The sequence below is a fragment of the Alexandromys fortis genome, unplaced genomic scaffold (assembly GCF_014885135.2).
Source record: "Alexandromys fortis isolate MF-2015 unplaced genomic scaffold, M_Fortis_MF-2015_v1.1 scaffold_78, whole genome shotgun sequence".
NCBI lineage: Eukaryota > Metazoa > Chordata > Mammalia > Rodentia > Cricetidae > Alexandromys > Alexandromys fortis.
Window position 1 is genome coordinate 1,672,861 of NW_026067977.1, and position 14,101 is coordinate 1,686,961.

General features: G+C 37.5%; 1 protein-coding gene across 1 annotated transcript in view; it reads right to left on the minus strand.

The window, feature by feature from the left end:
- The window catches only part of Man1a2 (mannosidase alpha class 1A member 2), a 122,300-nt gene that overhangs the window by 60,795 nt on the left and 47,404 nt on the right, over window positions 1-14,101 (minus strand). The window contains exon 6 of the mRNA XM_050157474.1: window positions 9,030-9,124. Coding sequence (XP_050013431.1) covers window positions 9,030-9,124 — 95 coding nt within the window. The remainder of the gene's footprint in view (window positions 1-9,029; window positions 9,125-14,101) is intronic.

A 14,101-nucleotide genomic window follows, 5' to 3' on the forward strand; every position in this document is an offset into this window, starting at 1 on the left:
CTTTAACAGGAAATTAACATTATGCTAGGAATTACACAAACTGAAACTAGCCTCTGAACTTGCACTTAAAGATTTCCAAAGCTAACTCCATGTGAGTGTGATTCTGTTCCAAAGAAGAACAGGGAAAGGAGAACTTCAGAAATAACAATGTAAGTGGAGGACGCCCAGCCGTCACCGGCAGACGGGACAGGACGTGTGTAGGTAAGAAGTGACAACAGCTTCAGCCCTGCTGCTTGCAAGTGAAGCAAAGCACAAACCACTTCCACAAGGTGAGCCAGGTCAGAGACAGCCCGTCCTGCCCTCTCAAGACCAAGGGATGGCTCAGCAGTGAAGAGGAATTTCTGGTTCCATATGAACAAAGGGCAGCACAGTCCATCATCTTCAGAAATATTATTGTTTAAAAACTGAGCTACCCTGCAGGCCTCATAACAGAGAACAGCCCAGGTCAGAAATTTCTCAATTTTGCTTCTGAATAAAGGTAAGGACCAGGGAGGCTGTGGCAGAAAACAAGACTGCCAGGCAATGAGAAAGCAGCAGGAAGCTCAACTCGGACAGGTAAGTGAATACTTAAGTAAAGACAGGCTACACATGGTGGCTAGAAGCAGACCTCAATACCTGGAAATAGCCTGTACTAAGACAGCATTCATCCTGAGGCCAGGGGTATACCTACCTCTAGAACCATGTACCTACTGGACACTGTTGAAGAAACTAAGTCAGGGTATACAAGAGAGCCACAGGTGCATCCCTTCCAGCGAGGTCATTAATACTCAGGAACTCCTCAAAGTACACTGGTACAATGATAGCTCCTCTGCCTCTACTTGCTCAGTACTGTAGTGTTCTACACTCTTAGTGCACTTTGGGGATATCCAAGCTAAAACATTAACCATCTCTCTGGAAAAGCCCAATGATGAAAGACTAAAAGTCCACAGACTGTAAGGTTTGCTAAGAGTGACCAGGAGAGGGCAGTGTTGTGCAAAGAGGGAAAACCAAGGTGAAGGTTAGTCTGGAGGACATAAGACACATGTCCAATACAAACACCATAACAGCATAAATCACAGATTTGTAAACTGCCCACAAGTTGAAATGCCACTGCCTCACTCTGTGCATGAAACCACATAGCAGAATATTCCCTAAAGCTAGAAGGGAAAAAAAGACAAGAGGCATTTAGAACCCAAAAAGAAATGATCAGAGAGAGAACTTGTCGATGACATATTATACTGAAGTTGTCAAAACCACAAAGAAACAACAGTAAAACCAATAAGAGAAAAGGGCTAATACATGTAAAAAAGGCAAGGACATCAGAATTACCATCATCTCTTTTATCAGCAAACCTAAAGGCCAGAAAACATGGAATACATTTACAACACTTAAGGTAAATATCTGTTCACTAAACTATATCCGGGCAGTTACCTCAAAATTGGTAGGGAAATAAAAACATTTTAAGAAAGCATACACTAAGGCAGGCCATGACCACTAGGCCAGCACTGCAGAAAATACTCAAAGGAACAGTGTGCACAGAGGAAGAAGAAAGTCAGCCTTATTCCCAAGAGCACCAGAAAGAATAAATTTCCTGAGAGGAAAAATGGTAATCAAACAAAGGAGAGTTAGGGAGGAATCCATTATGTCCAATGCAGTAAACAAGCAAACCCCTGGTAATAATAGACAAGAAAGTAAGATAATAATAATAATAACAATAACTGCTATACTCCAAACAAAAGAACAACATTACAGGAACTCATAAACCCCTCTTAATAATAATGACCTCAATTCACCAATATGGACATGCAGAGCAAACAAAAAGAACCAAAAATCTCTTTTATCTCATCAGACTACAGTTCAATAAAACTAGAAATCAATAGCAAAAAAAAAGTAAAAAAAAAATAAAATAAAAAAAAACCAAGAAACTACAAATACATGGAGACTAAAGACCAGTGAGTCATTAAAGAAGGCAGGAAGGAAATTTAAGTTTCTAGAAGCAAATGAAAATGGATGTACAATTGATCAAAAGGTTTGGACCACAGTGAAGGTAGTTCTAAAGGGGAACTTTAGATATATGAGTACTTACATTAAATAACAAAAATACACAGAAAATAAAAATAAATCAATAAAAGTTCAAATAACCTAGCGATACAACTCAACATTTAATACACACAAAGAGAGAGAAGGAGAGAGGGAGAGAGAGAACTTGAAAACAAATGTCAGAAATAATGAAGATCAAGACAGAAATTAATTAAATAAATAAATGAAAGAAATATACATAAAATCAGGCAAAGAATTGGCTCTCTGAAAACAAACCAGATTGACAACTGGACAAATTGAAACTGGACAAGGGTGTTGCGGGAGGTCCTTCCGCCCCTCCAACCAATACAAGGGGAGAGAAAACTCAAATTAATTCAAATTAGAGATTAAAAACAGTTACTATAGACTCTAGTGAAGTCCAAATAAATGGAAAAAATGAATACATCAAAATCTTTAACATAAAATTAGTGAAATATCTGTAAAGCACAAATAAATTCTTAGACACATACAACCTACCAAAACTACATCAAAAGGACACACACACACACACACACCACATACCACACATACCTCTCACCCCTCATTTCCCAGCAAAATGATGGGAACTTAATCCTGCTAAGAGACTTTGCGCGTGTGCGTGTGTGCATGTGTGTGTGTGTGTATGCTGGCCCATAATAACCACTGAGATTAAAGGAATAGTAATAAGTTTCTCAATAAACAAAAGCTCAGAACTAAATGGATCCAATGTCCAATTCCAGCAAACTTTTACACAACAGCTAACATCAATGCTCCTCAAACTGTTTCATAAAACAGTAAGGAAAAGAACACTTCTTTATGAAGCCAATATCACCCTACTAACAAAACTGGATAAAGACAACAACAAAAAAGAAAACTATAGATTTATATCCCTGATGAATATAAGCATAAATACTCTAAAAGATTTCCTGCTAATCAGATTTAAAAGTATATTAGAAAGACCATGACTAAGTTCATGTCATTACAGGGATGCAAAGTTGGTTTAACACATGGAAACCAACAAGTGTAACAGCATATAAATAAACCTAAAGACAGAAATCACACACAAACCCAATCAATGCAGAAAGGCCTTTGACAAAGTTCAAACCCCTTCAAAGACAAAAGCCAACAAGATACTAGAAATAGAAGGAACATATCTCAACATAATAAATACCACATACAAGACTACAGACACTATAGTAAATGCAGGAAAACTGGGAACATTTCCTCTGATATCTGGAAAGATACAGGTGTCAACTTCAATCTACTACTCAACGTCATATGCAATATATCAGGAAAAAGAAACCAAAGGGACACAAATAGGAAAGGAAAGAGTCAGATTATCCCTGTTCACATAGAACATGGATCTAAATTTAAAAGACTCAGAAGACTCCACCAATATTTATAACTGATAAATGTTTTCAGCCAAGAAGCAGGATACAAAATAAATATACAATATTTAGTAGTTTTCTATATAACATATCAATTTGGTTTAAAAATTGGAAAAATCTCTTTTATAATACCTTCAGAAATAATCCAGGAATAAACCCAAGCAAGAAGATGACAGACATTTACAACCTAACCTATAATCATGAAAAACCAAAGAAGACATCAGAAGGTGAAGACCCTACTTGCTCATAAACTGGCAGAACTAATATTGTAAAATGCAAATATTCCCTAATGCTATCTACATATACAACACATTCCCCATTAAAATCCCAATATCATTCTACACAGAACTAGAAGTAAAAATCCTAAGGTTTATATGAAAACACTAATGACCCTGACTGCTGAAACATTCTTAGACAGAAAGAACAATGCTGGAGATAACAAAATCTGGCCTCAAGTTCTATTACAAAGCCTTAGTAGCAAAACAGAATGGTACTGGTACAAAAACAGACATGTAAACCTGTAGCATGAATACCCAGAGACAGACACTGGGGTTCCAGCTGAAGATCAGAGAAGCAGCCACTAAAGAGATCTTTCCTCTATGAAATCTTCAGACTGAAGAGCGAGTTCCTGTCTCATCCAACCTTATATTCCTCTCTAGCGCTGAGATTAAAGGCATGCACCACCACCGCTCAGTCTCTATGGCTAACTAGTGTGGCTGCTGGGATTAAAGGTGTATACCACCACTGCCTGGCCTGTATGGCTGACTGGTGTGGCTGTTCTGCAGTCTGGTCTTCAGGCAAGCTTTATTTATTAAAATACAAAAGAAATATCACTACATAAACCAAAGGAACAGAAGACCCAGAAACAAACCCACAGAGCTACAGCTGCCTGATTTTGACAAAGGTGTCAAAAAGTATAAACTTGGGGAAGGATAACCTTGGTAACAATGGTGCCAGGAAAACCTCTCCAAGCATGCAGGAGAATAAAATTAGATCCCTATCTCTCACTCTGTACAAAAAAAAAAAAAAATCAATTCAAAATGGATCAAAGACCTTAACATAAACATAGAAGTATAAAATCACTAGAAGCAAACATAGGTAAAACACTTCAGGATATCAACAATGACTCCAATAGCATAGAATATAATTCTAAGAATTGACAAACAAGATTACATGAAATTAAAAGACTTCTTCATAGCAAAAGAAACAGTCACCAGAATGAACAGATAATCTACAGAATGGAAAAAAATTCTTCTCCAACTACACATCATTCAGGGAATTTTAATAGCTAGAATACACAAAGAACTGTGAAAATTACATACCGAAGAAAAAAGTCATCAATAAATGTGCTAATAATGAAGCCAATTTTCAAAAGCTCTCAAAAGAATGTTCAATAAATAACTGGGCAAAGTATTTGGAATCCTTAGCAATCAGGGAAACATAAATTGAAACTACTTTGAGATTACATTGTACCCCAGTACAATATAGGGGGAAAAGGAAAGAAAGACAGACAGGCAGACAGAGCGGTGAGTAGATGGGGAACTATCGGGAATGTAAACTGTACAGACACTATGGAAATCAGTAGAGGTTTCTCAAAAAGCTAAAATAGGGCTGGGGAGACGAAAGTGCATGCCATGCAAGCATGAGGATCTGAGTTTGATGCCGGAACCCATGTAAAAAACCAAAACAACAATAACAAAAACCAGGTGATGTGGGAGTGTCATATATCAATCTGTTGATTTCATTGGTTAAGTTATAATAAACCAACTGCTTGGCCTCAGCTTAGAACATAGATGGGAGGAGTAAACAGAATAGAATTCTGGGCGGAAGAGGAAGTGAGGTCAGACTCTGCTCTGCTCCCGGACAGACCCGACAGCTCTGCTGGAGCAGAGACACCATGATGGACAGAGGCTAGAATCTTCCAGGTAAGCGCACCTTGGGGTGCTTACACACATCATTAGAAATGGGCTAGTCCAGGTGCGAGAATTAGCCTGTAAGGGCTAGAGTTCATGGGCCAAGCAGTTCTTAAATGAATACAGTTTGTGTGTTGTTATTTCGGGCATGAGCTAGCAAGTGGCCAGGGTGTTGGGGACGCAGCCCCGCCGCTCCCTATTTCAACAACCAGGCACAGTGGCAATGTTTGTAATGCCAGTGCTGGGTAGACAGGGATAGGTGAGGCTTACTGGCCAACCACTCCAGTATAAGTGAGCCCAGGCCAGAGAGAAATCCTGTCAAAATAGGAAATGACACTTTAGGCTAACATGGTCTGCACACTATGTGCACACATTTATACATACTTGCACTCTATCCGAAACACATATACACATTTTTTAAAAGTGAAAAATAAACTACTATATGACCCAGTCATACCACTTTTGGGTTATATACTTGAAGAACTCTAAGTCAATATATATATAGAGATATTTGCACATTCATGTATGTTGGGTGTTATTCACAAAGTCCAAGCAATGGGACCAGCCTAGATATTCACAAACAGATGAATGGATAAAGAAAATCCAGTACATATATACAGTGAAATTATATTTAGCCATAGAGATAAATGAAACAAAATGATATCTATGGGGAATGAAAGGAAGTAGAAATTATTATATTAAATAATTATATTTGTACCTACACATATGTATATGTGTGCAAACACGTGTGTATAGATCTTGAAACTAGAAAGGGGATAATGAGAGAAGAGAAAGAGATCTTAAGGAAAGAGAACGGAAAAGAGTGATAAAATAGATGTGATATGAAAACAGGAGTAGGACTATTAGGAGAAGTGGGAAGTCAATGAGAAAATGGGAGGAATGAACAAAAAATATGATACATAAAGGTATGTAAAGTGCCATAATAAAACCTATTTGGTAAATGCTATCTTAAATAATTAATTTTTAAAACAAAAAACTTCAAATGCTAGAAGAGAAATCCAGTTTTAAGACAGTAATTCACTAGATTATGGCCTATTCAAGATAGCCTACGACATACACAAAGCCCATGTCTCTATGTAACTTCAGAGGCAGATCTGCATCACAAGGCTGATGATTTCCTCATGATGACAATGTACACCTTTCCTGTTTAAAAAAAATCAGACTGGGGCTGGAAGGTGATTCAGAAGTTAGGAGTCCTTGTTGCACTTACAGAGGACCCAGGTTTCTTTCCAGATCCAGCATCTACACAGCCTTAACTCCAATCCCAGGGAACTCAATGTTCTCTTCTGACTTCCTTGGGCATCAGAGCATGCACGTGGTGCACATAGACACATACAGACAAAATATTCATACATAATCAAATAAATTATCAATAAAATAATCAAAAAAGAAAGAAAAGAATAAAAGTAAAACAAAAGGCTTCCTAGATGAGGGAAATCTTTGATATGTCCATTCCAAAACACTAGCACTGTAAGATAAACCTCTTCAGGCTGATGTGAATAACAGATTAAACCTTAGATCTTGAAATAGAAATGAAGGCCAGGAACCAGAAGGCTGGTTTAGCAGTGGAAAGCCTTTGTGGAGTCCCAGCACCCACATCAAGTGTCTCCCAACTGCTGGTCACTTAAGCTCTAGGAGATCCAGACCCATGAAAGTCAGGAGAGCTGGCTTTACACCCACATGCACATAGAACCACACAGAAGTAAGCATAAAAACAAATCTTTTAAAAGTTTACAATTAAAAGAAATGAAGTCTGGGAAGATGGCTCAGTGGGTAAAGGTTTCTTTCATCACCAAGCCTGACCCACTGAATTTGATTCCTAGAACCCACATGGTAAAAAAGAGAAAATAAATTCCCTTAAGCTGTCCTCTGAAGGCCATGTGTATTCCATAACACCCATGAAGATGCATGCATATATGCACAATGCACAACACACACACAATTTTTTTTGTTTTGTTTAGTTTTGTTTTCTGAGACAGGGTTTCTCTGTGTAACAGTCCTAGTTGTCCTGGAACTAGCTCTTGTAGACCAGGCTGGCCTCAAACTCACAGAGATTCACCTGCCCCTGCATCCCAAGTGCTGGGATGAAAGGCGTGCGCCACCACCTCCTGGCCCAACACACAAATATTTTTTAAACATTAAAAAAGAAAACTTTAAATAAAAGTTCTAGATATTAACATTTGGAGACCACTGCTATGTCTTGTACTGTCACTGAAATATATATGGCAGTTTAAAAAATATTCTAACTGTAATTTTGTGATTAAAATGCATCAGGTGTAATTCATTTTAAAACACAGGTAATTGATAGGAAGAGGGAGAAATGAACAGGTGTGGCCGCAATGCTTCTGTCTTTTACACTAAGCCGTACAATACCAAGTGTAATCTCACTGAAAAGATGGTTGTGCAAGTGAGATGCCTATAGCAACTGTTTAATAAAGATAATGAGGTAAATAAAAACAGTAAAAATGAACTTGAGTTCCAACTCTATCAATTCAAAGGCACTTAGGGGATAAGAAGGAAAGAAACAGGAGAACCATCAGAAGTTACATAAATACTAACACACTGCAAAGGCAACAGCCAGCACATGAAGGCCAGTTCATGAGACAGGAGAAAATAGTTGCAAACTTAGTTACAACAAGGGCTTACAATCTAGAGTGTCACATGTTCACACCTACAGAAAGAGAAATGCACCCAACTTGTCCTAAGATACCTGGGTGCAAGAAAACCACCAGGCCCATTTTCCTGTGGTTTAGAAATGTAGACATTATTATTCCTTTAAAAACGGCAGCGGCGTGGGTGTGTGGACAAACACAGGATGGACGAGACGCAAAAGGAAGAGACAGGACACGCGGCTACCACGTGGGTGCACTTTAATGGGGAGAGGGGAACACAATAAGGGATGGGACGTGCGAGACACACAAGGGTAGGGGGAGAAAAAGGCCAGGAGAGCGAAACCTCGTGGACCCTCGCTTTTAACGGGGGGCGCAAGGTTATCTGGGAGGAATGACCCTCACCTGGGCGCGGCCAGCGCGCACACAGGTGACGGTAATCCAGGAGAAGTCTGGGAGCTGTAGTTTCCAAGGAATAACAGACATTATGATGAATAACAAATACTACCTGGAGAAAACCTAAACAGCAATATTTCAGTCAGCATAAAGGATGCAAATACAAATTTAAAAAATTGACATCATCCAAACTTTTGTATGACTTACATAAAGTAATACAGAGAAAGCATTTTATCCATTTCCAAATAAAATAGATGATTATTTTAAGGATTTGTGCTCAGCCTTGAGCCTAGACACTATACTGGGGAGCTCTTATCATTGTCCTTAGTATGGCATCAACAACAGACAGTCCTGATTTCTAGGCTACTTTCTGTCTTGCCTTAGAAGAATGGTATGCAGCATGTAAGAAGAAAAGGGGAGAAAAATACTTTGAACACAGTACTAAACAGAACTGGAGACGAATATTCAAAACTGAAATGGCCTGTCTCAAAGAAAAGGACACAGGTTAAAAATAAAAAAGGTTTTGATTTTCAACTACATATACAGAGAAAAATAAACCTTGAAAAACATAGTGGAAGTAGATAACTGAAGATATCCATGAATAAAAATATCAAAGTTCAGTTAATTAATTTGGAGCATACACAATCAAATAAAGTAGGCTTTACCTTTTCAGATTCACCATTGCCCAGGGAATGCCAGTAGGTGTGTTAAAGGCAGGAAGGAGCTTCTCAGCCAACTGCACTGCTTTAGTCTTGAATATCTGAGATAAAAACATGAATAATCAAATTATAAGTTATAGGTAAATACTGCTTGTTGCCATCTGTGACCACAATGTACAAGTGACACGGAAGCCTTGCAGTAAGGGCTACATGTCATTCTTCCTGTAGAGTATCTAGACTGGATATCTGCAAAGTAGATACTAAGGAAGGTTTGCCAGTATGCAAAATCCTCAATCCACATCATTGCAAAGAAAGGACATAGTTTGGAGGTTGGTTCATGTCATTTGTATTTTTACCTGCCCCCCCCCAAAAAAAAACTAGGAGAGGGCTGGGACGATGGATCAGCGGCTAAAGCGTGTGACATGAAAGAATCAAGGTTAGTGTTCAAACCTCCAAAAACTCACATAAGTGCTGAGTGGACAGGGCAGTCCATCTTAAATCTAGAAACTGAAGCTGAAGACAGGGAATCCCCAGAGCGAGCTGTCTAACAAGCCATATTGGAGAGCTCTGGGTTTGACTGAAAATCCCTGCTTCGTTAAGGTAGACAAGCAATCCAGGATGACTTCCCACCCTTAACCTAGGCCACATATGTACTTGCACAGATGTGTACCTCCTAAACACACACACATGAGCACACAAGAAAATTCAGGCTTCCACATGTACTCACACACATGTACACCCACACACATGTGCATACACACACAAAAAAAATAGAGAAACAAAATCTAAGAGGAGACAACGAGGCTATGAAATCTTCATCAACATGCAAGCTTATTTCAGATATTTAACAACAACAGCAACAGAAAGCTGTAATATAGTTTAAACAGATGCCCCTGAGTTGCTGTAAATACGTTTCTATCTGATTTAGTTATTTTGGGGAGGCAGTACATGTGTGTTTCTGGTTATGTAATATTAGGAAGCAAAATTTAAAAAGTAAAATTTGAAGACAATATAACTGGACATCTCAAAAACTTGAAGGCATCTAAAGAAGAAAAATATACAATATAATATGGTCTTTATTTTGTGTTAAAACTGCAATGCTAGTAAAATGTGAAACATAAATATGACTGCACTATTTCTAATAATATTTTCCATCAAAATAATATTTGTTTTGCTGAATTATACAAATAGTTCATTATTTTTCTTCTTTGTTAATTAACATGGCAAATTATATCAACTGTTTTGATCTTAAATCATCTTTGTTTTCTGGGTATAAACTTATATGTGGGACTTTTTTTCCATATTCTTAACAACAGCTTGGCTGAGCTTTACTAATTTTTTGTTCAGTATTTTTTCTTATATGCTCACAGAGTCTACAAATCTGTAATGTTCTTTTTGCTTTGACATCAGTGTTTCTATGGCCTCAGAAGAATGGAAAGGCACGCCCTGTGGAGTGCAGAGTTTACAGGCCCTCAGTCAATCATTAACACTCACACAAGACTTTCTTTCAGGACTTCTGAAGGACAATGGCCAAATTATGTAAACCGCCAAGGTGCCGCACATCAACAAATAATTGGATCAATATGCATAATTAAGTTTTTTATATACATACATGTAGAAAAGGAACAAAATTATGTCATTTTCAGGGAAATGAAAGGAATCATCTTCATGTTAAGCAAACTAACCCAGACTCAGAAAAACAAATCTAGTCTGTGTTCATTTACATGTGGAATCCAGATTCAAACCAAAGCCATGAAAGTAGACTATCTGAGAAAAGGAAGGGAGCTACTACTAGGAAGGTGGGCAGGAAACTACTGGAGATGAGGGCAAAAAGATGCAAGGTAAGTATTAGTGTGATCGAAGTATATTACACACATGTCAAAAACGGCACAACGAAAGCTACTATTTTGTGCAATTAATGAACCCTAACTAAAAATAAAGGAGGAGGAGAAGCAGAAAGCCCAAGAGAGAAATACTGCGTGAGAACCAGGCCAGTATACTCCACCTCCACCTGGACAAACATTTCTATGAGGTCCTGAAAGGACCCCAGGGGCTAGCACCACTCCCCACCATTTACAGCCTAAGGCAGAAAAAATAGAAAGTTAGTAAACAAGTGACTTCTAAACTATTCATTTAAAAAGAACTGTATTAGACTGAATTTTCTTACCTTCCATATCTGGTAAGACTAATCAATCAAACAATTTACCTTGGAATTAATACTAATGTTATATACAAGGTTATTCATTGTTTTTGCTTTTTCAAGAATCAATTTTAACAGATCTTTTTCAGAGAACTTTTCCATTTTACCTTAAATCTTTGTTTACAAAATAATATTTGGCACATTCTACTATTATGTTTTTAATGTCTTGTGGGGGTCTCTGTAAACACTAGGGCAGCAGAATAATGATCGCTGAGACAAGAAGGAATCCAGTTCAACATGGCTAGTAGCTGGTGTTGGTTCACACTTCCAGAGTTTGACAACAGGCAGTTTATTGCAAGCATATTTAAGTACAGTACAATTTGGAAAAAAGCTTCCTAGTGTAATACAATCCCCTCTGCACAAGGAGGCATACTTCTCAAAGTACATGCAGCTTCTTCCAAGAAGATGGGTTCTAGAGATAGGCTACATGCATTATCTTAAGGCCCTGGGGAGAACCTGGTCATCTGCGCTATTAGCCATCCATGGTCCTGGTTGGGGGAGCTTACGGGAGCCCCTGGTTATACAGATAATGCAAAGGTCACTTAGACTATTAGTCATTTCTTATCCTGCTTACAGATAGTACAGATCACCAGGCTATTGACCACCCCCATTCCCAACTTTCTTGGTGAAAAACAGGTTATACTTTATACTTCTCTTTATTAAATAGACAACCCTAATTGCTTAATAATCCTGCTTTCCCCTTGAGCCCAAGGACCTTTGTACTCCCAACAATGTCTATGATGTCTGGGATGATAGCCTAACCATGAAAATAGCATTCATTCCAGATTTGGTAAGCCATCTTCTATTACTTCCTTCTTATATATACACACACACATATATACATATATGTATATATTCAATTTTATTGGTACTTTCCAAGAGCCAACTTTATAAAGCTTTCAATTTCCCTTGCAATTCTTTATTTGATGTGTTTATTAGTTCAAGAGGTTGAACTTTGCAGTTCAGCCTCCAGAAGTACTGGGATTATAGTGAGCCACCATGTACCAAGAGCTCTTTTAACTTTTTTTATAATTTGATTAAAACTTACCTTGTTGTCCAGGATATAAACATCCTGTGTACTAGAAAAGACTACATATTCTGTAGTTGCTGAGTGTTCTATAAACATCAATTCACTTAACAGAGTTGTTACTGTCGCTAAGGATTTAGACATCATTACTAATTTTTTGTCTCTCTGTCCTATCAATTTTGCAAAAAAAAAAAAACACTGAAGGATCCAACAGTTCTTTTGGAATTGCCTTTTTACTTTAATAATTCAAAAGAAAAATGAATTCTACCCATTTTTGTTTTGTGCATTTGTAGCTTTGTTATGAGGTGCCCAAAATAGAGTAAGTTATTGCTTTAATGTTGGGATTGTTATATCTTCCTAATGTAGTATCCTTTGTCACAGAGTATCCTTCATCTCGGGGGAATTTTTATTGTGAAATCTACTTTCTTAATTAAGCATGCATTTTAGGTTTGCTATTTGTACCCTGCACCTTCTCCCATCCATTTATGTTCAAGCTCTCTGTACAAATTATGTCTTACAGACAGTGAACAGTGAACTCCTGCTTTTGTCCCTGATGATGAACATGCAACCCAGAATGTCAAACATGCCAAGCACATGCTCTACAGCTGAGCTATACACCCTACTCTTTTTGTTTTCTGTCTATCACCTCCAGACTTTCAAGAAGTCCCTCTAGGCCTTCCTGATTGCCTTTTTTTCTTTTTTCACTTAAATGATTTTTTTTTTCTGACAATCATTTAGAGGCACACATCTCTTGATTATTTTTAAATTTTCTTAGGGTAAAATCCCTAACTTTTCAGACTATCAGTTATATTGCACAAGTTCCTATAAAATGTAAAAGCTTCCAATTATGTAGATCATTTTCTCAATCACTCTATCTTATTTCGTAACTGATATGCATTACAGTTAAATACTGCAATAAAATATTCTGGATTGGTTTTATTGTTTGTTTGAAGTAAATACATCATTTTAAAGTATTAGATGAAAAATAATCTCATGGTTTCAATTATTTATAGTTTTCCATAGTGTCATTTTTCACTCAGAGCTTCCAAATTTTTCTTTCTATATCTGGTGTCTAGCTAGATGACTAAGTGAACTTAGTCATGATGCCCTAGTTAAGGTTTCTGTCAGCTTGACACAGTCGGGTCATTTGGGAAGTGAGAGCCTTGAGAAAGTCTCCATCAGATTAGCCTATAAGCAAGACTGTTGTGGGTTCCTTGATTAATGACTAAGGTGAGAGGGCCCAGGCTACTATGGGTGGTTCTGTGACGTATAAGAGGGTAGCTGAGCAAGACATAGAGAGCAAACCAGTAAGGAAGCACTCTTCCTCTATGGCCTCTCCTTCAGTTTCTGCTTCTGAGTTCCTGCACTGATTTCCCTTCCTGATAGACAACTAACTGTAAGCTGAAATAAATCCTTTCCTGCCCAAGTTGCTTTTAGTCATAGTGTTGTATCACAGCAACATAAACCCTAACTAAGATACACATGAAAAAAACATGTTTTCAATTTCAGGTCTGCCACCAAAACAAAACAATATGGCTGTTGTTTTTTAACAACCACCATTCAAAGTACATGTACATCAAACCTTTTAACATTAGCACTTGCCCTTTTTTCTCCTTTCCAATTTTATTATCTTTCTTTTTGCTAAATAATTTAATTTGCTCTATCTTCAAGTCTAGTGATGTTATTTTCAATGACAGGTGTAAACAGTAAGAAAAAATTAGTTACCATATACTTCATTTCTAGACTTTTCAAAGTTGTTCTATATCTGACCTAATTTTTACTAAGATTTTCATCTATACAATAACTTCAAGAATATTTTTTGATGTTACTGAGCAAAGCCATAAAAAAAAA